This window comes from Macaca nemestrina, chromosome 2, assembly GCF_043159975.1.
Source record: "Macaca nemestrina isolate mMacNem1 chromosome 2, mMacNem.hap1, whole genome shotgun sequence".
NCBI lineage: Eukaryota > Metazoa > Chordata > Mammalia > Primates > Cercopithecidae > Macaca > Macaca nemestrina.
Window position 1 is genome coordinate 34,427,389 of NC_092126.1, and position 24,451 is coordinate 34,451,839.

The following is a 24,451-nucleotide window of genomic DNA, read 5'->3' on the forward strand; positions in this document are numbered from 1 at the left end:
GTTTTATGGCTCTGTTAGAAATGACTGATGCACACACTATAGTGCCAATTCTTGTCTCTGTATACTGTACTTCTGCACACAGGAGTTATGTTAAAGAATTACTTCATCCCCATGGGACCATCTCACCTCATAATCAAATGACCCTAAATCCTTCACTAACCTACCCCTGCCCTCACGAAACTTGATAATAAATCCTGGCATATCCAGTGCATTGTTGGCACCGTGGGACAGAAGGCGGTGACCCCCCTGGACCCAGCTTTCATTATCTTGTGTGTGTGTCTATTATTTCTCGACCTGCCGATCCACCTGGGAGCAAAGAGACAGCCCTGTTGCATTGTGGACTGCTGGCCGGATCCCGCAATAACCCATCACTGACTTTGACCACCAGCATCTGTATTTCTTTCCTTGCGAGCTCTTTGTGATATCTGGAGTTTGCTACCTGCACAGTAGGCCAGAAATGTCAGAGGATTAATGTTCTCACCTCATGAATGGTTCTTTTTTTTGAGATGGAATCTCACTCTGTCATCCAGGCTGGAGTGCAGTGGTGTGATCTCAGCTCACTGCAACCTCTGCCTCCCGGGTTCAAGTGATTCTCCTGCCTCAGCCTCCCGAGTAGCTGGGACTATAGGCATGCGCCACCACGCTCAGCTAATTTTTTGCATTTTTAGTAGAGAAGGGGTTTCACCATGTTTAGCCAGATGGTCTCCATCTCCTGACCTCGTGATCTGCCTGCCCCAGCCTCCCAAAGTGCTGGGATTACAGGCGTAAGCCACCGTGCCTGGCCAGGAATGGTTCTTAATGACTGATGTGAGTATATATACTCGAAGTGTATAAATATCCCAGTTCCCTCATCCCCAGGATGAAATATCTCTAATGTTTGCTTTACACTGCTCTCAGAATTTCCCCAGCAGAGTTAAGCTTCAGTTACCTACGGTGGTAGATACTTGACCACTTTCCCTTGTAGGCTCCTTACCTGTCTCACTTTTCCTCTCCACTGTGGCATTTCCTTCACCTCCTTTGACTTCCTACCTCAGAGTTGGCTTCTTAAAAAACCAAATGGAGATGCTCTGCACCATATGCCAAACTCCTTCCTGAATGCAGAGGCTTTGTGTCTAATGTTCCCATCTGCTTAGAATGTGTTTCCTCTTTCTTCTCACCTGATGCACTCTCACTCTCCCTTCTAAATGTCACTTCTCTTAGAAAGCCTTCTTTGATCCCTCTCCGCCTGATGCCAGTCTCCCAATTCTCGCTTTCTTATTCTGTACTTCTCTGTAACAAAGCTTATGATGATTGCCATTTAATTAATTGTTGTGTGATTATTTTCATTCCATCTTTATCCCCAACTAAACTGCTGCTTGAAGGCAAGGATTTTGTTTTTGGCTCACCACGGTGTCACTGGCACCTAGTACAATGCCTGTCTTACTTGCAAAGTTAAGTACTTACTGGCTTTTGGAAAGATGAGCCTTGTGAGGTACTAAAGATGTAAGTTTGAGGGTCAAACAGACAAAATTATCAAAGCTTTGGACCAAAAAAAAAAAAAAAAAAGATCTTTAGCCCACTTGATTCCCACATTGATCTATCTTTATTTCTTGTGACAAAATATAAAATTTATGCATAGGAGGGATGCCCATTGTTTAAGGTAGAATCTTGGCATGGCTCACATATCTATAAAAGATGCCATTTTAATAATTTTCAAATAGAAACAGGATTTTATCTCAAATCCACAATGCATTTATTCATTTAATACCTACTTACTGGACATTGTACCTGGTAAGATCCTTGAACTATCTGCCATCAACTCTTCAAAAATCATTAGAGAACATATATTAATGGAGAATATTTCAGATTCTCTTTCTGTCTCCCTTCAACTATATTTCAATATTGGACTTTTGATCTTCATTAAAGGAATAAGAAATTAATCACTATATTTGCTGGAAAAGGGTAACTGAGGACACTGTCTATTTTGTCTCTTAGTGCTCACTATGAGAAATTTCTTTTAGTGATAAGTGGTATGAAGCAAGGATAGCACAAATGAACAAGCAAATATATATGCTTGCCATCTCTTTGTCAGGTAGACTCTTCCTGACAAATCCTTAAACCTGACCCTTACCTTGACAAGAGGTGAACCCAGGTTTTGTGGGTCTTAAGACATATAATTTGGAATTTCTCTTTGAGAAAAAAAGTACAAAATAAAAATGTGACACAGAGCCATGGAAGGGGCCCACATGAGAGAGGGGATCTGTAATTAAAGCTTCATCAATTTCACAGTAAATCAGCATCTTGATTCAGTCAGGGAAAGTGGTCTCTTCCCACCCCACACCCCTTCACGTTTTCTCTGACCCCGAAGAGTTGCTTACGTTGCTTTCTTACTTGAAAGGCCCCCCTACTCTTTCTTCTGCAGTCATAGACCATGGTTTTTCAGATTTTGGTCCCACAATGCCATCTTTGACTCTACCCAGTAGAAAAAAGCTCTCTCTTCCTTCAAGGCCCATGACCTTGTATAGAGAGCCCAGGGTATTTTGTAATGAACTACTCTATTTTAAGTGCATATTACTATGCCTTCTCCAGTAAGATTATCCACTATCTGGGCACAGGGACTGTTTTTTACTTTTAGACTCACTTACCACATTTCTGGGTACAACAGAAAGGAAAGGAAAAAAGGAAAGGTATTATAGAAGCAAAATGATGAAGTTTGGAGTCAGGGAGGCCTAGTCGAGTCCTCACACTGTCACTTATTAGGGTGGAAACTTCATCAGATCACTTAACCTCTCTGAGTCTCATTTTTCCCACTGATAAAATGGATATAATATTGATATTTATTTCACATTATTGTTGGGAGAATTAAGAGCTTTTACTCATTCATTGAGTATCTATTTAGCCCCTGCCTTGGGCTATTTTTGGTACCAGAGATGTCAAGTAAATGTGAATGAGAAATACTTGCTGCATGGGGGTTCTCACAGCTGAGTTGGAGATGGAAATTTATAATGGAACAGGATAAGGCTATAACAGACATGTGAACAGAGCATAGAGCCAGACACATAAGTGCTCAATAATAGTCGTTGAATAAATGAGTGACACAATGGGGGAATTCAGAAGAGAAAGTTCTGAATTTTTCAAAATAAGAAATCGTACAGACTTGCAGAATCATCTCTACATAAACATAATGGATATGACACCACCTGGGAAGTTGTAAAATGCTACATGTTAAAGAAAATGCAATCAATAGGAAAAAGCAAGGATTAGATGAGGGGAGAAAGGAAAAGGGGGAAGGAAGAAAGGCCCTAGGATGGCAAGGAGGAGGAAGGGGTGTCTGTTGACCTACCTGGCCAAGTGTGCACTCCATGCCACCAAGGAAGTCGGCCTCCTTCAATCCATTGTGGTTGCTGCTTATGTCATGGACTTCAAACCGCAGGCGCTGAACCTCCTCAAAGTAAAAGTCCACAGTAAACAGTTTTGAGTACACTGGGTTTATGCAGGTGCGAATCACCTCAGTCCTGTCAACCTGCAAGGAGAGAGAAAGAGAAAACCTGTCAGAGATTAGGACTATTTTTATTATTACCCTTCAAGCAAATTCATCTCAGGGCACTTCCCTTCTTCCCAACCATGAATGCTTCCCACCAAGTCACTGGGTGGGCAGTCTGAAAGTACAAAGTACAGGTAATAACTTCAGAGAATGAGATGAGTTTTAGGGAAGAAAATAATGCTAGACATGTAAATAACTTGAAGATTTAGAGCTCACTGTATGAGTTTGCATTATATAAAACTGTATCATTATATCATTGTGTCATTTTGTTGATGAGAAAATTGAGGTCCAGGGAATTGAAATGAGTGGGTGAACATCATGCACAGTAAAAACTTTTGAGTACACTGGGTTTATACAAGTGCATAAATGATTGATTGATGCATTTCATGATTGATTCAACCTTGTCCTGCCTAATGTGCCTGAGGTTACATCTAGGCTCAGAAGGAAAGAAATCCGTAATTGATTAGTGATGTCTGATGGGCACAGTAATGGAGAAACTGCTATGTAGGTGTCTCATTTTAGCCAACTCTACTCTGAGTTTCCTAATCCATGATTTCCAGCATAATGAAGTAGAAAAATCATGAGAACAGATAAGACGATAACTGCCTTTGGTCTCGAGTATGCCCTTTTTCAGTGTGTAATAATCACCCATTCATTTCAATTCCCTGGGCCTCAGTTTTCTCATCAACAAAATGAAAATTAGATTAGACGGTGAAAAGTTCCTTTCTGCTGTAACATTCCATGAGCTATGATTTCCTTTGTCTTTTGTGATAATAGTTTTTCAGTTGTCCTCCTCTCTCAGATATTAACACATCTCTGCCACTTTCTGCACTATTCTGTGACATAGGAGGCTGATGTCTATGGATTGATTTTCCTGGCACCCTTTGCCCTCTGGGTTCTGGCTGGAGTCAGCCAAATGGAGGACTTGGCAGAAGATCAGAGAATGGGAGAACAGAGAGGTGCAGGCATGCCTCTTTACACACACATTCTGCTAGCAGACTTCCTTCCACACAGGGAGCTTTTGCTGGGATTTGGTAACGTAGTACCTCTCTCTTGTCCCTTCACATTGAGCGGCAGTAATGGCTTCCTGTTGTTGCTATCTCTGATGTCTTGGATGCTTCACTTTCTTTGTTGGCTCTTTTAACCCTGCCCATTTTCCCTGTAAAGAGTTTAGTCCTTTAGGTTAAACTGTCTGGGTATGCCATCTGTTTTCTGCTAGGATCCTTATCGCTAAGATTCTTTTCCTACATACTTGTCACAAGTAAAAATATACAAAACCATTTATATTTTGGGAAGCTTTTAAAGACTAAGTTGTAAAGACCCAAGATTCTATAGCATCCCTGTACTGGAGATACCCATCCTTCCTATTTTACAAATCAACTGGAGCCTCTATGTACTGTCAGCTTTCAAATAGAAACATGGTTTATTGGATATTTTCTGACATTTGTTAGCATAAACTATGAAGAGCATTTATCTCACTTTCATATGAGTAAAGGAAAATAGTCTCTCAATAAAGGGAAAGCAGTTCTTAACTATACTATGCATGTCCATGTTGCCTAGCAAAGAAAATCTGATATTTGTTCTAGCCACCCCTGACATTCTTCAGTTTGGTGCTTTGTCTCCAGCCCTAGCCCTTCCTATGCAGGGATATATGTGAGAGAAAATTGTCCTTTAAGGAACACTACCTGCCATTATTGGTTGGATGGACAACCTGGGTTGCAAGGAGAAGAGTGTCATTCTGATTATGTCCCCATCCAATAAATAGGCATACAGAAAACCAATCTCCAGCCCATTGCTGATTAGAATTTTACAAGTTACTGTTCTGACCAAACGTTATCTGACTGTTCCAGCTTCCCACAGAAGACCCAGCTTCTATTTGGGTTAAATTACATATTCCTATATAATGTTCATTCAGAGGGTGATGGGACTGAATATGCCACTGGCCAATTGTGCAGGTACAAGAATTTACTATATCAGCATAATTTTTTCTGTTATTCAGGGATAATAGTTTTGAATAATAGCAATTAGAGATCATAAACTGGTAGTCTGCAGGCATAAGCTGACTTGAAGGTATTTTATTTGTCCTACTTAAAGTACCTTTCCTTTCATTTTCCCACTTACTAAGGTGGCTGTTTTTATTACACTTCCTTTAGAAGAAAATTGGAACATCTGGCAACCTTGGGCCACATTTCTTCATGGCAACAATTGGAGACTGTCCCATTCAGACAAACCATTTACTCTTTGCTTCTCACAGCAACTTCCAGGCCTTTCTCCCTCATTGGATTTCTCTTCCTGGCCCCTAGAGGCATTTTTGCAATATCTGGTCCAAATTCATGGAATAATGAGCCATAGAAGAGATTTAATTATATTTATGTTTTATCTTTTGATAGAGGATTTGGAAATAACCCCCAAGAAGTATGTTGTGGGTGGATTTGACATCCTCAAGACACAGAAAGGGCACCTTCTCTCCTTGTTGTTGGAAGAGAGTGCTGAGTAGGTTTAGATGATAGAAGACAGGTGATGGGAACTCAATCTTTGTTATTTTCATTTAACTGCCCCAAAGGGCACAAATAAGTGATGTGCACCAATCCTGGTACTTTTCTTCTAACTTGTTGATTTTCCAATGGCATGCCCTTATATGTATAAAGTTCATGTTGACATCAAGCCACACACCTCAGACACACTATACAAGGTAAGCTGCCAGCACTGAGTGACTTGGTTTTTTGAGAGAAATGACAAGATGGAAAGACATGAAGTGATAAACATTTGCATTAGCAAGACAGACAATTTCCAAGGATAATCAGAAAGCCAGTAAGAATCCTGAATATAACTGCTCAGAAAAAGCAGGAAAATGATGATAAGGGAAGTGCTTGCAATAATAAATGCATATTTGAAAGATGTTTTAAAATATTTTGCATTTCCAGTTATTATGGAAGATGCATTATTTTTTTCTGGTGGCTAAATCCAGGTTTCACATGAGCAACAGGGCCTAGGATTGTTTGTTTCTCATTGAGAGGCATCAGGGTCAAAGCCGTTGTTTCCAAAAGATCATTCACTTACTGGTGCTACCAGCTGCATCCTAATCAACTGGTGGGGGTGGGGGGATGGGGGCTCTCTTTAAACTCAGATTCCTGCTCCCTAACCCCAGGTCATTCTGATGTAGTGAGTATAGGGTAGGACCCAGAAATCTCTATTTTTAAAAAAAGTGTTCTAGAGAGAATTCTGGTGTGTGAACATCAGTCTAGGGGAAATGAGGAGATGTAGGGTCTATCTCGTGCTCTTGTGTGAGGTCAAGTTTTATTTTAATGTTGCTTACCCTGTTATCCAGTCTGCAAAAATGTGAGTGCTTATCTTCTCTCTTCCCTAGTCGTGATGACTGATATATTCACATTGTTTTATAGTTTACGGAACATGCTCACATCTATTTCTAAAATTTGATTCTTATAGCAATCATGTGATGTAGATGTATACTATTTTACAAATGAGAAAAGTCAAGGTTAAATATCAGCACAAGGTATTGAATGTCAGAGTGGGCACCTGAACTCATGTCTTCTGACCTCAAAGTCTGGACTACTTTTCTCAATTCATGAGCATCCTTAGAAAGGAAAAAGGCAGCTAGATTATGGTGTGAGGGTGAGAGAGACTCAACCATTGAATATTGCATCTCACGAGAAGCATTTAAAAATATCTAAAACATTTTTCAGTCTAACAATAAAGTCAGTAACAACTAACACTTTTGGAAGGCCTGCTATCATGGTGCTCATTTAAAGAAAAACAGCATTATTGAGGCATAATTGGCATATGATAAACCACATGTATTTAAAGTATACAATTCAATATGTTCTGACGTGTGTATACTTGTGAAAGCATCACCATAATCAAGAGAGTGAGCATATCCTGCACCCAAACTTTCCTCATACCCCTGTGTATCCTCATCCTCTCAACCTTCCTCTCTTCCATTCCCAGGAAACTACTGATCTGCTTTCTGAGACCATAGTCTAGTTTGTATTCTTTATAATATTATATAAATATATATTATAATATACAATCTGTGGTCTTTTTGTTGTCTTTATTCTTTCACATAATATAATTATTTTGAGATTTATTCATATGGTCTTATCAGTGGTTTATCCTTGTATTGCTCCCAGTTAATTACAGATGGACATTTGAATTGTTTACAGTTTTTGGCTATTATATATAAAACCGCATGACATATTCATATACAAGCCTTCGTATGAGCATGGATTTCCTCTTCTTTTGGGTAAATATGTAGGAGTGAAAGAGACTTTTGTTTAACTTTTTAAGTTCTAGTAGGTGTGGAGTGGTCCCTCATTGTAGTTTTAATTTTCATTTTCCTAAAACTAATGATGCTGAGACTCTTTTCGTATGCTTACTTGCCACCTGTGTATCTTCTTTGATGAAGTAGCTTTTCAAATCTTTTGACAAGCACTCTCTTTTCATTCTTGTAACACTATGAGGTAGGTATTATTTTTATTCCCTCTTACTGGGAGATACAGAGACCCCCATAACTTCCAATTTTACACAACTTGTAGGTAGCAGAGGTGGGATGTGAACCTATGTAGTTAAGCTCCAGAGCCTATGTGTTTAACATCTATGCTATATAGTCAAGCAAATTTGAAGCATTTTTTTCATAAACATTGTTGCTCAAAGTAATGCATCAGCCAGACAACAAATATAAAATGTGGAACTGATAGCGAAAGTCAGTGATTGAGGCTGCAATTGTGTCTCTGGAGATCTGATTTATCCACTGGACGTATTCGAGGTACAGTGGGAGCCCTGAACACTGCCCATAGAAATTGGATTGTGTGGCAGGACGCGGTGGCTCACGCCTGTAATCCCAGCACTTTGGGAGGCTGAGGCGGGCGGATCACGAGGTCAGGAGATGGAGACCATCCTCGCTAACACAGTGAAAAGCCGTCTCTACTAAAAATACAAAAAAAAAAAAAAAAAAAAAAAAAAAAAAATTAGCTGGTCATGGTGGCGGGCGCCTATAGTCCCAGCTACTCAGGAGGCTGAGGAAGAAGAATGGCGTGAACCCGGGAGGAGGAGCTTGCAGTGAGCCGAGATTGCGCCACTGCACTCCAGCCTGGGAAACAGAGAGAGACTCCGTCTCAAAAAAAAAAAAAAAAATTGAATTGTGTGGGGGACGGTGTGTCACCAACAAACAGTTCAAGACTGTTTGTACAATGGCCATCTATTCTCTGGGACTTCCAAGGGCTGGAACTGCCCCAGGCAAAGCTGTGGGAGAGGTGAGAGCTAAATTGTGTGATGCTGTAAGTGGGGAGGAGGTGAAGGCAAAAGCCAAAATTATTGTCAGTCACTGAATGCTCTAACGTTTCCTGGAGAAATTCAGGCCCTTATCATCCCATGGGTAATAGGTCTTGGTAAAGAATGACATCATAGGCCAGAGAGAGACAAGAGGCCCTCAGGGCAGGCTTATAATTAGGTATTCCTTCAAACTGATATTCTTCAAATATTTTCGCAATATTTATTTAGTGAGGGTAGGGAGAAACTAATTTTCTCTGAATAAAGAATGGCTAATTTTCTTTATGTTTAAAAATAAAGGATCTATTACAGGCAATTTTTCAAACCACATAACTTGCAAGGAGACATATTAAACTACATAAAAGTTAGTTAATAAAATGAATCACCAAGCCACCAGAAATAGCATTATTCAATTTCAGGATTTCAGCTGCTTGTGACTGCCAATTTTAAGTGACTGGCCTCAGAGTTAGTGCCTTGCCCTGTAGCTGCAACAAACAAGTTGCTGGTCTCAAAATCACTCAACAGAGAGAGGTTGGTGCTGATGAGACAGGGTTTTAATTTTTAATTTAAATGGATTTTCTACTTTGATAGGATTAAAACTCTTTAACAGTTTGCTGGTTATGTAAAGAGTCTCATGTGGAAACTTGAATTGACTAGTGCCATTTCTTTGTGATATGTCTACATACTGAGGTTGCATCATTTCTGGCTGGCTGGCTGATCTGCCACACGGACTAGGGGTTCCTGCTCACTAGTTCCTAGGACTAAAAAAATGCCTGAGTCTTTGACAGGCTTTGTTTCTCCTTAACTTAACAACTTGGGTGGAAGTTGACTCCTGCCTAGTAAATTATTAAATTCCTTCTTGAAATGGATGGCAAATTAGGTATTAACCGACAGTGATGGGAACTTTTCTGCTCAGGCAGAAGGCACTTACATGTTATCTTCTTCAAGCTTTACCCTCATCAACTTTAAAACATACTTTTATTTCACAGTTTGATATATTTAAAATTGGTGTGCATGTTTTAATTAATTACATGCCATTGTTTAATTGGAATATCTTTGAAATTGGGATGCATGTTATAATTGATGATACACCAGTGTTTAATTGGAGTATCTTTGAAATTGGGATGCATATTATAATTGATGATATGTCATTGTATAATTGGAAACAATTCTTTCCTAGGGATACATAAAAATAATGATTCATTTTAACACCGATTTATCATTTTACAAATGATCCTATTAAATATATCATTCTAACTTTGCAAATGATAAAATAAAACTGTGCATCAGAAAAGTAGTGGCAAAAGTAAGACTCAAATCTAGTTTTTCTCACTCTAGAATATATGCTCTTTTTACTATATCATTTGTTATAGGTTGAGTTTTGTCCCTCAAAATTCATATACCAGTATCTCAGAATGTGACTTCATGTGGAGATAGGATTATGGCAGAAGTAGTTAACTTAGGATAAGGTCATACTGGAGTATGGTGGGCTCCTGATTTGATATGATGAATGTCCTCATAAAAATGGGAAATTTTGACACAGACATGAACACAGGGAGAATGCCATGTGAACACAAAGGAAGAGAGCAGAGTGGTGCAATCTCATGTTCCTTGTCACAAGGCAAGAAATGCCAAAGATTTCCAGCAAAACTACCAAAAACCAGGAGAGGGGCATTAAGCAATTTCTTCCTAGTAACCCCGGAGAGAACCAGCTCTGTTGACATCCTGACATCTTGATCTTGGACTTCTACCCTCCAGAACTGTGAAGGAATAAATTTCTGTTGTTAAACCACCCAGTTTGTGTTACTTTGCTATGACAACCCTAGCAAAAAAATATACCATTCTGCCTCTTTTAAGAAACATCCAGACTGGCAGCACCACTTAATGGATATATCTCCAAAAAAGCACTCTTTACCCATCAAGCAATAAAACCTTCAAACACTCTAGATTAAACTGAACAAGTGATCTAGCATGACAAGTGTCTTTTTCCGACTCTCAATCCATTGAACCCTCCCTTCATCCTCCTGCCATGCACTTAACCTGGTTCTCAAGTAACAGGGCCTCTGGTGCACGCTGGGTTCCGTTTATGGACCCCTGGGATGAACATGCTGGAGAACCTGGAGCTAGACATTCCTTTCACCGGTAGACATAGCCTGGTACTCATACTATTCAAAGCAGACAGCAGGGTTGCATCAGCTTGCTCAGGAATGTGGCTCAGAAGTAAATGAAATGAGAATCCCCCTGTAGGCACCATCAGAGAGGTCTCAAGTGCTAATGTGTTCTGAGTCTTCCTCTTCCTTCACTGGCCCCCTCAGTGCCTTCAAGCTGCTGGCTCCGTCCACACAGAGCCTGAGCCAATCCTTCCTGGTTTGCCACACAAGCATAGATCTCAGATACATCTTTCAGTGCCAAATGCCACATGTCCTCCCCAGCTGTTCCTTTTCCCCAGTGTGAGTGTCCAGTTTGTGAGGCTGTTTTCTGACTTCTCAGTTTGTATGCTTCATTGTCTTTTGCCCCAGTCCACTCAGCTTGAGGGACTTGTCACTGTCCTAGTGCTGTGTGACAGAACTTTCCATGATGTTCTTCATGGTCCAAACTAGCCACATGTAGGTATTCACCACTTGAAATGTGGCTAGTGGGACTGAAGAATGGAATTTTAAATTTAAATTTATTTTGTTTAAATTTAAATAGCCACATGTGGATAGCACTGTACTAGCCTGTGCCAGCTCTATCTCCCTGTAGATTAGTGAAATCCTGTACAATACACACACATTTAACTGGCCTGGAGATTCCCAGGTGATGTCAATGTATATACTAGTAATTCTCAAACTTTTCAAGCATTGAAACCACTTGGGGATCTCCAAACCAATTAATTTGGAAACTGTGTGGGGGTGGCAGGGAACCAATACATCAGCAATTTAAAAATCTACCCAGGTGATTCCAATGCACTGTTAAGTTTTAAAACCAATAATATTATATTCCAACTGTTATGGCTCAGCTCCATAGTGGATGACAACCAGGAACCAGGGCTATTGTGTGATCTACTCTGAATACCATACCCCAACCTCTGGATCAGACTTTGTATGCTAATACTTTCCTGCTTCTTTAGAAGCTGCCATTTTTACTGCTGCTTATGTCACTACAGGACATGAGGACTGAATGAAAGAAATAACCAAATTATGGGCAAAGCTGGTTTATTTGGATGTTTTATCCAATCAAGCACTCCATTAACTTGCACACTCCCTATTTGTGAAACAAGAGCTAGTGAATATGGTACCCATTCTCCTTTACATCCCCAGGTGTTTCTGCTCTGCTATGTACTAGGAGACCAGCCCATATGTGGATTGCTTCATTCAGGTTTCTTGGCCCAGCTCACCTTCTTTCAGCCAATGGGAAGCACCAGTAGGAGACTAGAAGACAGGAGGAACCCATGGTGTACCCTTTGCCTCCAGGCCCTCCTAGCTGCCCTTCCTGCAAATCTCCAGCTCTCCCTGGGTTCCAGTAACACTGCCACCTCTGCCTGCCCACCAAGTCCTTCTAATAGTAGCTTCTGACTATTGCTAGTCTCAGGACATCTCAGAGTCTCTTGCTGGTTCGTTTAACCTTGCCCACATACCTTGAAGTGGTCCCTTCATGAACATCTCTTTTTTTGCTGGAACTTTGATTGGTTCCTTAATGCTCTTAAAAATGTTTCAAGATATTACAGAACCTGGAAGAACTTCTAAATCTCAAGGGCAGGTGAAATTGTGTCCATTCTGATGGTTCATGATTAATGAATTATGGGCTTTTAAAACTTTGAAAACTGGTAATCCATATGTGATTCTTGTGGTAATTTCCTATTAGTGACAACACCATATTTCCCAATGTTATTCAACAAAGGATCATAAGGAGCATTTACTGAGCAATGGGTATGCACCAAGAATTATTTAAACCACTTTACATACCTTATTCCATTTAATCATCCCAACAACCATATATTATGACTTATTGTTTTACACATGAGGAAACTTAGAATCAAAAAGGTTAACTTGCCTAAGGTCACCCAGCTGTTGAGTGATGGAACTACTTGAGATTTCCCTTCAAGCTGTTTCCCGTGACATAGCACCTCTCTTGAAGAAGACAAATATATTCAGGTACCATCTGACCATAGCAATTTTTCAGTAGGGCCATTCTGAATGCTCAATGCTCCAAACACCATCGTATGGGCAACAAACCCTGAAAAGTCTCTTCAGTGTGACTGTTGAGTGTCCAGCACAGTTTCCTAATCTTCAAACTTTCTCTTCCTCCTCTTGTTATATTTGCTCAAGTTCCTTCCACTTAGCTAAAGCCCCTCTAGAATATCTCAGGAGAAATCAAAATGTTCCAGGCCAGAGGACAAGATATGATTCTATAGCATAAAAGATGTTTTTCAGTCCTAAATCAACCACCGTATATCCCCCCACCCCAGCTGTAAGCTGGCACATAAATATCAAGCAATCAGAAACTGCCTCACAAAATTCATGCCTGCCTGCTAAAAGCAGGCAGAGCCTGCCAAGATTGGGAGCAGGAAGGTGTTGGATTGCAGTCACTCGAAGTTGCAGTGACTGTCAGATCCTCAGTTTATAGAAGCTTGGAGTCTAATGCCACACAAGTGTAAAGCAATTTTCACTTCACTCAGATGTTGGTTATTAACAGGATGTTCCCACCATCTCATTTCTCTGCCACAGCTGTGGAGTCCTCCAGAGAGGTCATCCGAGGATGGAGAGACTTGGTTTTCTTATTAATTGATGTTTGAAAATAGTGAAGAGGGACTCATCTGCGGGATGCTGCATATGCCCCCCAGGTCTGACACGCTCAGCAGCCAGCAGATTGGGAAGGTGGCCTTGCTGAGGCCTGCCCCAACCCTCCTCACAATAAGTATTCCAAGGAAGGGTGAAGTGATGGGGGTTGCCCTGAAGCTTGGGATCATCTTCCTTGGGTTCCAACTCCCCTTCCTTCACTAAGTCCTTTAGAATCATACATGTTTGTCCTGCTTATTAATCAATTCCCAATTGACCAAATTGTGAATTAGTCCACTGATCCAAGTGGACCTTCTCCAAATGCCACTGGTTAGGGAGGAGCCCTTCACCCTATGTCCACTGCTCTTTCCCATGGCACTCTGTTGTAAATCAGGAGGTGCTCACCCCTCCCTAACACTTTGCTCTTACCATGAAAAAGGTAGGATTGTAGATGTATGTTCTTGATAGCAGTAACCTTGGATCTTAAATTCTTAGAGTTCATTAAGGATAGGAATGGCAGTGGGTTTCATCCTGTCTCTCAATTCTGGGGGATTGGTGGAAATGTGGTGTTGGGAATACATCTGAAGCTGTCTCTGAATTTAGTGAGAAGAATGATCACTTAGCAATGCCCACCTTGAATATAGGAGGAGTAGGAGTATCTTCTGTGTCACATGTATGTCATTCCTCATCTATTCCTGTGGTTTAATTTTTAGTACAGGAAACTGAAGACCATAGATATTAAAATGACACTCTCAGGTCAGGTGCAGTGGCTCACACCTGTAATCCCAGCACTTTGGGAGGCCGAGGCAGGCAGATCCCTTGAGCCCAGGAGTTCAAGACCAGCTTGGACAAATAGCGAGAGCTTGTCTCTACTAGAAACACAATACAAAAAATTAGCCAGGCACAGTGGCACACTCTTATAGTCCCTGCTACGCAGGAGGCTGAGGTGGGAGAATCACCAGAGTCCAGGGAGTTGAGGGTGCAATGAGCCATGAACGTACTGTGGCACTCCAGCCTGGGCAACAGGAGTGAAACCCTGTTCCTCTCCTGCCCCCCCAAAAAAGACACTCTCAAATTTCTGTAACTACTCTGGCAGTTGAGCTATGTGTGAATCCAGCCACATCATCTGACTCCCGGTACAGTTCTCATCTCACCACACCAAACTGCTTATTTCACAGCTTCCTGCACAGGGTGCCTACAAGGTCTAGGGCCCAGCACTTCAGCATCAAGGTTTAAACATAAACATACACATACACACATTCAGCCTTTCATCATGGTTTTGTCAGTAAGGCCTTTCCCTCACAAATCTGAAACAAAATTCTGAAGAAACAGGTTCCTAAAAAAGCAACCCTATGGAACTAGGCCATGCCAGGAAATGAGTTAGCCCAGGAACCCTACTGCGCAAACATCAGTCAGAGAGGACCTCACACCTCTCCGGACCGAGAGGGTGGGCTCACACAGCAGAGCATCATCATTAGACGTTACTGCATGTCCTCTCAATGGGATGATTCATACTTTAAAGCAGCATTTCCTGAAGTGTGTTTCATGAACACTAGCTCTACAGGCGGTTCCAGAAAATAAATTGTTCTGCAGTCAAATAAGGTTTGAGAACCCTTCCCACTGTACCCTTCCCTTAGAAACTCATCAAGCAGAACATATTTTAAAGGGTCTCAATGAGTTCTGTAGCAAATATATGTGTTAGGTTTCCTAATATTTTCCAAACGTATTTAGCCCTCTCTTTCTGTCATGAAATACATAAATATCCAACCAAAGATATTTTAAGAAGTTTGCATTGAAGTGTTAAGAAAATAGACATATCTATTACATATTTTAGAGGCATTTTCTCTGAGAGCAAAAAAGTGAAAACACAAGTGGAACAAATTGACTTCATACTCCATACCTGGCAAAGTGCCAACAACATATTGCTTGTTCAGTATTTATTACTATATTAAATTAATAAACAAATGAGACACCTATGAATGCATTTGGTATTTTGCACAATTTCCATAGGCCCTGCCTCTATTTTTCCCTGATGTCTCTCTTGATCAACTTCTCTCCTCTACCTCCTCCTAAAATGTTAAGCTTGTATCTGAAGCCAAATCTAAGTTACTACAAATTCTTATCACCATGAAACTAGTTCAGAAGTTAGAGTGGCAGAGATAGCTGGGTTTCTTCACAGCCTGTGGCAGAGTTCAGTATGTGGCACAGGTTCCCCTGCCTTCTCTCCACAGTTTAGTAAGGTCACACAGTTTTGTTCAGGCATGAGTGTCAGGTCCTGGCCAGTGACAAATCCAGGGTAGTGCCCATGTGGCAGTAACTAACTTCATACCTGGAATTGTTTTCCACAGTGGCCCAATGACTGGCATCCACTCCTTCTGCCCCATTTTCATATATATCACTTTTTGTTTTACTAGTTTCTAAAAGACTTCCTCTTGAAACCAAAAAGTTTGCAACATTTTACTATAGTTGTTAATGTAAAAGTTGAAGCTGCTGGCTGGGGAGGGTGGCTCACACCTGTAATCCCAGCACTTTGGGAAGCCAAGGAGGGCGGATCACAGGTCATGAGATCAAGACCATCCTGGCCAGCATGGTGAAACCCCATCTCTACTAAGAATACAAAACCTAGCTGGGCATGGTAGTGCATGCCTGTAGTCCCAGCTACTCGGGAGACTGAGGCAGGAGAATGGCTTGAACCTGGGAGGCGGAGGTTGAGCTGAGATCACACCACTGCACTCCAGGCTGGCTACAGAGCAAGACTCCATCTCAAAAAAAAAAAAAAAAAAAAAAAAAAAAAAGTTGAAGCTGCTTACACAAAGGGTTGAGAAAAAGTATGGTGGGGTGGACACCCAGAGTTTAGGGATCACATTCTTTTACTTAAACTCTGACTGTCTGGGCTTTGTCTCTACCCTGCAATAGGCTGAGAACTAGAATGTTCTAGACTATCACAGATTATATCAACTCCTTTTCTACCCTAGAAGATTCAAGCTACTCCACACACCACAAAGCTCTCCAAATGCAGACTTTTTTTTCCTATTTCTGTTTCTGACACATAAACAGGATTGGTAATCAGAAAATTAATCTCAATGAATCTTCAATTCGCTACCAACCACTTGGGTTGAATGAATCATTATGAAAATTACCCTAAGACCATCACAAGATAATTTCTGTATTAGAAAAGCTAACAATCCTCCTCCTCTTCCTTTTTCTCCTTCCCATTCTAAAACTTCTACTTCCCCTGTCTTTAAGTATACTGAATGCCTCTTTTTATGAAGTATCGTGTCTTTTTTTTTTTCCGAGAGGGAATCTCGCTCTGTCACCTAGGCTGGAGTGGAGTGGCACGATCTCAGCTCATTGCAACCTCCACCTCCCAGATTCAAGCAATTCTCCTGCCTCAGCCCCTCGAGTAGCTGGGCTACAGGCATGCGCCACCATGCCCAGCTAAGTTTCATATTTTTAGTAGAGATGGGGTTTCACCATGTTGGTCAGGATGGTCTTGAGTGTCATGTCTCTTTTAGAGGCATCTCCCACTAATACTCTGGCATCACTCTTACTCGCTTGTCATTAATTACGTTGATACAATGAAGGGGTGACATTGCTGGATCCTTCATAAGGTGAAAGAACTATTAGTGAGTGGGGTCAAATCTTAAGTGGTGAAATTTCTCATCACACTATCATCAGTGTCAGCATCATTAAAATGATCAAGTGATTGATGTTTATTGCATGCCTACATTTTACAAGCACAGGGCTGGGCACTCTCAGGACCATAAGGAAGCAGCAAATCAACAATAGATAGAGGGCTTCAAGAGTTTATTATGAGCTCTGTGCTAAGCCCCCAATGTTCATTCTCTTTTTGAAGCTACATAATAGCCCTTCTATGCTGGCCCCTTGCTCAACAGGTTAGAAAGCTCGGGAAATGTAACTCAAGGTATATTGCTTTCTTGTGACAACATCAATTATTTCAGTGCTTAAACTTAGCCTCCTAGAGGACTTTTAAAAAAATAGTAACCAAAACCTTCTTTTAAAGTGTCTTATTTATTCATCTAAAGTAAATTGTTCCAAAATGATTCCAATTAGCAATTTTTACTGATTTCCGTGCATTTACTCATTTACCCAAGGAAGACTGAATGAGTGCATATGATTTTTTCAGCACTGGGCCCTAGGGATTCAGCATTAAGCTAGATACATCTCCATCTATCCTAAAGCATAGAGTCCAGTTTATAATAGATGTGTTACTGAAGGTATCATTCATTCTGCTGAAATTGTTGAGTGCACAGGATAGATATTCTGTGTGGCAGTGTTTATTGGCCACACTCTGTGGTGCCTTGTGGTGGAGACATTCCTGCCCCAGCTCAAAGAAAGACAGAAAATAAATTATCATAAGCAGAATCTTCATATGTACAGTACATGTGACAAATACAAGTGGCTCTTCATTGTGATAGTAAGAGCAGTTCTGCAATCCCATTATACACATCTTATCTGATCTGGCAGTTCTGCTGGGAGCTGAGCTGAATGTTGTTTGTATTTGTACAGCAAGACTTCAGGCTTTCAAGAATTAACAAGCGGGTGACCAAATGAAGCAAATTTTGGCTCCATAAAGGAAGACCTTTCACATAATCAGAAAAACCCAAAGACACCACTTAATGGGCATGAAGAAGAAATTTAAGCAACAGATGGGGGAAGGGAGGGGGAATGAACTAATTTTTAAGATTTCTTCCAACCCTGAAATTCTAATTCTATACCTGGTTTTAAATATGCGGTTTTTGATTTTGTGGTTTGTTTGTTCTTGTTTGTTTGTTTGTTTGTTTCTGGCTTTGACAGCCAGAGACTGGATAGTTTTTAATTACCTAGGGGATATGTTTAGTGGTTATGGATTATCGATGATTCATTTGCAATTCCTTGATTTTGCTTAATCAAATGTGAGGTCATTTTTCTTGATTCAATGCAAATGCACGAACACAAATAAAACACAAGGTGTACACATTCATTGTGTACTTTTCTTTCTTTTTCTTCTTCTTCTTTTTTTTTTCTTAAGATGGAGTTTTGCTCTCGTCACCCAGGCTAGAGTGCAGTGGCTCGATCTCAGTTCACTTCAAACTCCTCCCTGCAGGTTCAAGCGATTCTCCTGCCTCAGCCTCCCAAGTAGCTGGGATTACAGGTGCCTGCCACCACACCAGGCTAGTTTTTGCATTTTTAGTAGAGACATGGTTTCACCGTGTTGGCCAGGCTGCTTTTTATTTTCTGTATTTTTATACTTCGAAATCATGGAACCTGGCTGACCCTGGAGGGATCAGTCCTCTCAAGGCTAGCTAATTCTTGGAGATAGTAAAAGCTCACCTGCAGAGCCTTTTGTACACAAACAAACCAGTCCAGAGCCCCTGCCTTTAACCACCTTTTTTTTATTCAGTTTTTATACTCTGGGCCATTCCCCTGCCTGAATCACCAGGTACAGCCAGAGACAGTTCTCCTGCCTCAGAGGCTATTGAAATTAAACTGCCAATCCTACACCTGCCTACCCTCCCTTGCCACTTCTTGCTCACAGAGAAAAGGCTCTTGTGTACATTTCCCCCTTGCTCCCTCTGCCTTCTGACCAATGCCGCTGCTTTCGCCTGTGGCTGTGTCTCCTGTTTCTAAGGAACTGTGAGTATAAACATCTTTCAGGACAGTCATTTCTGTGTCTGCATGTCTTACCATACCCGATTAAAACAAATCCTGGGTAATCTTAAAACAATGGGACTATAGGAAAGTAGACAGTTTGGTAGAGAAGAAACAACTGACATGGAAATTTAAGGATTATCTTGTGGATTTAAATGGCTTTTCCTTGACCACTATGGCCAGTAAAGGAAAGAAGATGACATTTCTTGAACATCTACTACGTGCTATTGTACTTACATGCCACGAGCATCGCAAGGTAGATACAATCAGTATCTTTATAGGCGAGGAAACTGACACTTGAGGAAGTTTGGTAATTTGTCCAAGATCACACATTTTCCTCCCGGCAATGCTAAACACAAAGCCAGGTTTTCTGTTCCAGGTTTTTATTTGTTTTATTTTATTTGCTCCCTCCATCCCATCATATCCCAGTTACCTCTCTCTATACCATATATGAATGTCAAAGCAACTTGCCCTAATTCTTTTTCAAGGATAGTAAGCACAGAATGGGAAGAGATACTTCCTATCTTTTACCCACAGAACCAATTGGCTTCTTGAGACAATGCATACACTAGACCTCATGGATGAAAGAAGCAAGTTTACAAAGGTAATATGGGTATGGGATATGGGATATAAGGCACTAAGGCTCAAACTGTCACTGTGCCTTCAGATGGAGCTGGCCTGTGACTGATAGAACTGGGTATTTCTTGGTCTTGTCTCAAGCAGGAACTCCTCATCTATGCATAAGGAAATGTCTGTGCTCAGCTGTCTTTATTGGCATGATCAAAGGCTTAATTTTCTAGACTGGCTCCCTAGGTCATCTTATACAATCTCATGCTTTTATATAAAATATATGAATGGATATCCCAGGCCCAGATGTCTCCCCTGAACATCTTTTGAGGCAGCTCAGACTTTACAAGCCTACAGTGTTCCTGATAGCTACCTCCCTCCCATGCCGTTCTTCTAGACGCTCAAGCAAAAACCTTAGGGTCATACATACAAATGCATCCTTTTCTCACATTTCCGTATCCAACCCACCACCAAATCCTGTTGTTTTACCTTTAAAATAGGTACCGAATCTCACTGCTTCTCACCTTCGCCACTGTTGCCACTTTATGCCAAGTCACTATTCTCTCTTCTCTTGGATTATTAGGATACTGTCTTAGCTAGTACTCCTTCTTCACCTCCCCTGTCCTCTTTAATCTAGTCTCAATGAAGAAGCTAGAGTAATCATGTTAAAATTCAAGTTAGATGATACAATTCCTGTGCTTAAAACCTTCCAACAACTCCCCATTTCACTCAAACTTTTCATTGTAATCTTTAAAGTCTGACTCCCTGCCCACAAACACTCCTTTATTACCATTCTGATCTCATGTACTACTACTCTACCCTTCACTCTGGCCTCTCTGCTATTCCTTTGAACATCCTAGGCATACTCTTATGTCAGGGCCTTTGCTTTTGCTGTCACCTCTGCCAGAATGCTCTTCCTGTAAATATCCACATGGCTGTTTCTCCTATTTCCTTCAGATCTGTACTTAAATGTCTTCTCATTGAAGCTTTTTCTTGCACTCTATCTATAACATTAATACCTCCCTCTAACACTTCCTATTTCCATTTGCTGCTTTAATTTTTCTCTTTAGTATTTATTACTGTCTAACATAATGTAAATTCTATTGTTTTTCTGGTTCACTGTTTGTTTATCCCAGCATAATGTAAAGTACATGACAAGAGTATTTAAAATATTTAACAACTGATTCAGTAAAGGCATCATCCAAGCAGAGCAAATGCAGGCCTAGTCAGAATGGATGATTGTTGTAAACAACCAACATAGGTATACCAGTGTGAACTGACTACATATCAGGTCCACATTTATACCTAATGAGATAAAGCTAGACAGTCTGAGAATATGCTGGGAAGGGACTCTAGAATAGAAGGGCCAATCTGTTAATGGAATTCTCATAACAGTCTAGAATTAAAAATAATAAGCCATCTCGGAAAAACCTACTGATGGAATGGAATAGGGTGGGGTGAGGATTGGGGGCAAGGTATTTCGAAGTTCTCATATGAGGTAAAAAGCAAAAGTCAGGGAAATAAGTTTTCTGAAAAATCTTATGTTACTGAAACAGGGGACACAGAAAGCACCTTGGCACAGGGGAGAGTTGTTATTTAATTATAATTATAATACTAGAGAAAGATTTGTCTGGCTATGAAAGCAGGAAAGAGGTTTGGTGGACAACTTTGCCAAAACAGTTGTGGCAGACACAACTGTTCTCTCATTCTTCTTGCTAGTGAGCCAGCTCCTACTGTAGAGGCTGAAAATGCCAGACGCTCACTGTCTTGGCCTCCCCTGTAGCCAGACCCTGCTCATGTAACCCCATTCCCATCCTGGCCAGTGGAATTGGAGACTTCTGGAAACATATGTGTTCTTCCCCCATAAAAAGATATGTGCAGGAATGAACATCTTTGCCCTCTATTCCTTCTTTTTCATGTTGTCTTTGTCATGTGAGGATGTGATGTTTGAAGTTGAAGCCCCCATCTTGCCACCCATCTTGCAACCATAAGGGGTGTGATGGTAATTTTATGTGTCAAGTTGACTGGGCTACAAAGTGCCCAGATATTTGGTTAAATGTTATCCTGGATGTGTCTGTGAAGGTATTTCTGGATGAGAGTAACATTTGAATCTGTAGACTAAGTAAAGCCAATTGACTTCTCCAATGGGGTCAGGCCTTATCCAACTCATTGAAGGCCTGAATACAACAACAAGCCTGGGTAGGGGAAAATGTACTCTCTGCCTGTCTTCAATCTGGGACACTTGTCTTCTCCTGCCTTTGCACTAAGACTTGGACTGGAATTTATACCATGGGCTCTCCTTTTTCTAAGGCCTTTAGACTGGGATTGGAAGTATACCATCAGCTCTCCTGAGTCTCCAACTGCCAACTGCAGATCTGAGGACTTCTCAGCCTCCATAGTTGCATGAGCCAATTCTTAACAGTAAGTCTCTCTGTGCATGTGTGTATTCATATACATACATATATATATATATATATATATAATTGCATGTATACATATATGCAAACCTTACCCTCATTGAGTGGGAGATTGCACTTTTTTCTCTTATGTATATGGAACGTTTATGTAAATTGGCTTAATAGTCAATAAGTAAAATCAATAAAATTAAAAGCAGACATATGCTCTGAACAAAATCCAACAAAAATAAAAATAAAGAATTAAAAAGTGACCAAAATGCTTTTACTTTGAAATTTCAAAACAAAACTCCTAGAGATCCTTGTATTAAAGAAAAAATAAAAATGATATTTGAAACACCTTAGAAAGCAACTGAAAGAACACTTCCCACCAAAACCTATGGGAATCAGTGATAATTTTATTATTTGGGAAAAGTATAGCCTTAAATGCCTTTACTAGTAAAAGGAAGACTAAAAATATAGAAACTTAATATTCATCTTAAGAAACAAGAATAATAATAACTCCGAAGAAACTAGATGATTAATAAAGATAAAGGTGCACATCAACATAATTGAAGACAAAAAAAAAAATTAGAAGGAATAAGTAAATTTAGGAGGTGGTTCTTTAAAAAATGAAATAAAACAGACCAACAGGTAGCAGTCTGATTGTAGATAAAAGAGAAAGAATAATGACAGATTCAGGAAGGATTAAAATAATATCATATGTATTTCTTTTCCAATGGGAAATAATTTTTTAGCAAAATATAAATGACTCAAAGTTATCTAAGAGGCAGCGGAAAACTTAAATAGACCAGCAACTGTAGACTAGCCTGTGAAGGTGATTAGATCTACCATTGAAAAGAGCACTAGGACCAGATGGGTTCACAGCTGAGATTTATCTAACCTTTACAAAATAGATAATTATGATGTAACTTCAACTGCTCCAGGCCACACAGAAAGCTAGACAGCTCACCAATTAATTTCATGGTACAAGCATAAATTTAATACCAAAACCCGATAAAGCAGAAAAATGGAAAAGTACAGACCAACCTCATTTAAGAATATAAATGTGAAAATTCTAAATAAAACATTCTAAATAAAAGAATCCAGTGGTGCACACAAAAAATACACTATGATCAAATAGTTTATTCCAGTGATGCAAACAGAGTTAAATATCAGGAAATTCATCAATATAATGAATCACATTGATACATTAAAAGAGGGAAACACATGATCATATTTATGGTTGCTAAAAACAATACTATGAAGGGTTGGAAACTGTTTAAAGTAACTATAAGCAAATAAAATCAAAATATAATAAATAAAACAATAAAAACATTATAACTAAAATCAGTAATTAGACAAAAATTTCCATTTTTGTTATCCTTTAATATCATTTGAAAGGTTGTTTGAATGTAATATAAGAAAAATGTAAAAACTTGCAGATGTATTTTTAAAAATAGCTAAAATGATTTTTATTTTTGCTAGTTATATGACTGCATATTTATAAAGAACCAAGATATTCAAATAAAGTCTGCCAGTATTAATAAGAGGATTTGGTAAGGTGCCTGAAAACAAAATAAAGAATATAGAAATTTATTAAAAAGTGATTGGCTTTTCTCTATTTAAATAGTAAGTACCCAGAAATAGAGGGGAAACCGTCTATTTCTAACAGTGATAAAAGACTTTTTAAAATCTTGCAACTAAATTTACTTTTTAGTGAAACTTTTTATTTTGTGTCAATTTTAGACTGGCATTCAATTGTAAGAAATAATACAGAGACCCCCTTGGACCCTTTATTCAGTTTCCTGCAATGGTAACATCGTACAAAGCTATAGCACAATATCATACCAAGATACTGACACTGATACAGAATATTTCCATCCCCACAAGGATCCCTCATGTTGCCCTTCTATAGTGACAAACACTTCTCTCTATGCCTTCACCTACTTCTAAACCGCTGGCATCCATTGATGTGTTCTCTATTTCGATCATTTTGTCAATTCAAGAATATTATTTAAATGGACTCATATAGTATGTAAGCTCTTGAGATTGGCTTTTATTACTCAACATAACTCTCTGAAGATTCATCCAGGTTGTTGTGTGTATCAGCAATTTGTTCCTCTTTACTGCTAAGTACAATTCCATGATATAGATGTACCACAGTTTGTTTAAGCACTCACCTGTTGAAGAACATCTGTTTCCAGTTTTAGGCTATTGCAGATGGGGCTGTTATAAACATTTGTGTATAGACTTTCTTGTGATCACAGACC

General features: G+C 39.9%; 1 protein-coding gene across 4 annotated transcripts in view; it reads right to left on the reverse strand.

Annotated features, from left to right (window-relative positions):
- The window catches only part of LOC105490381 (copine 4), a 505,490-nt gene that overhangs the window by 195,087 nt on the left and 285,952 nt on the right, over window positions 1-24,451 (reverse strand). For all 4 annotated transcript variants that reach the window (XM_071090915.1, XM_011755904.3, XM_071090916.1 and 1 more), the window contains exon 3: window positions 3,323-3,502. In XM_071090915.1, the coding sequence (XP_070947016.1) occupies window positions 3,323-3,502 (180 nt within the window). The remainder of the gene's footprint in view (window positions 1-3,322; window positions 3,503-24,451) is intronic.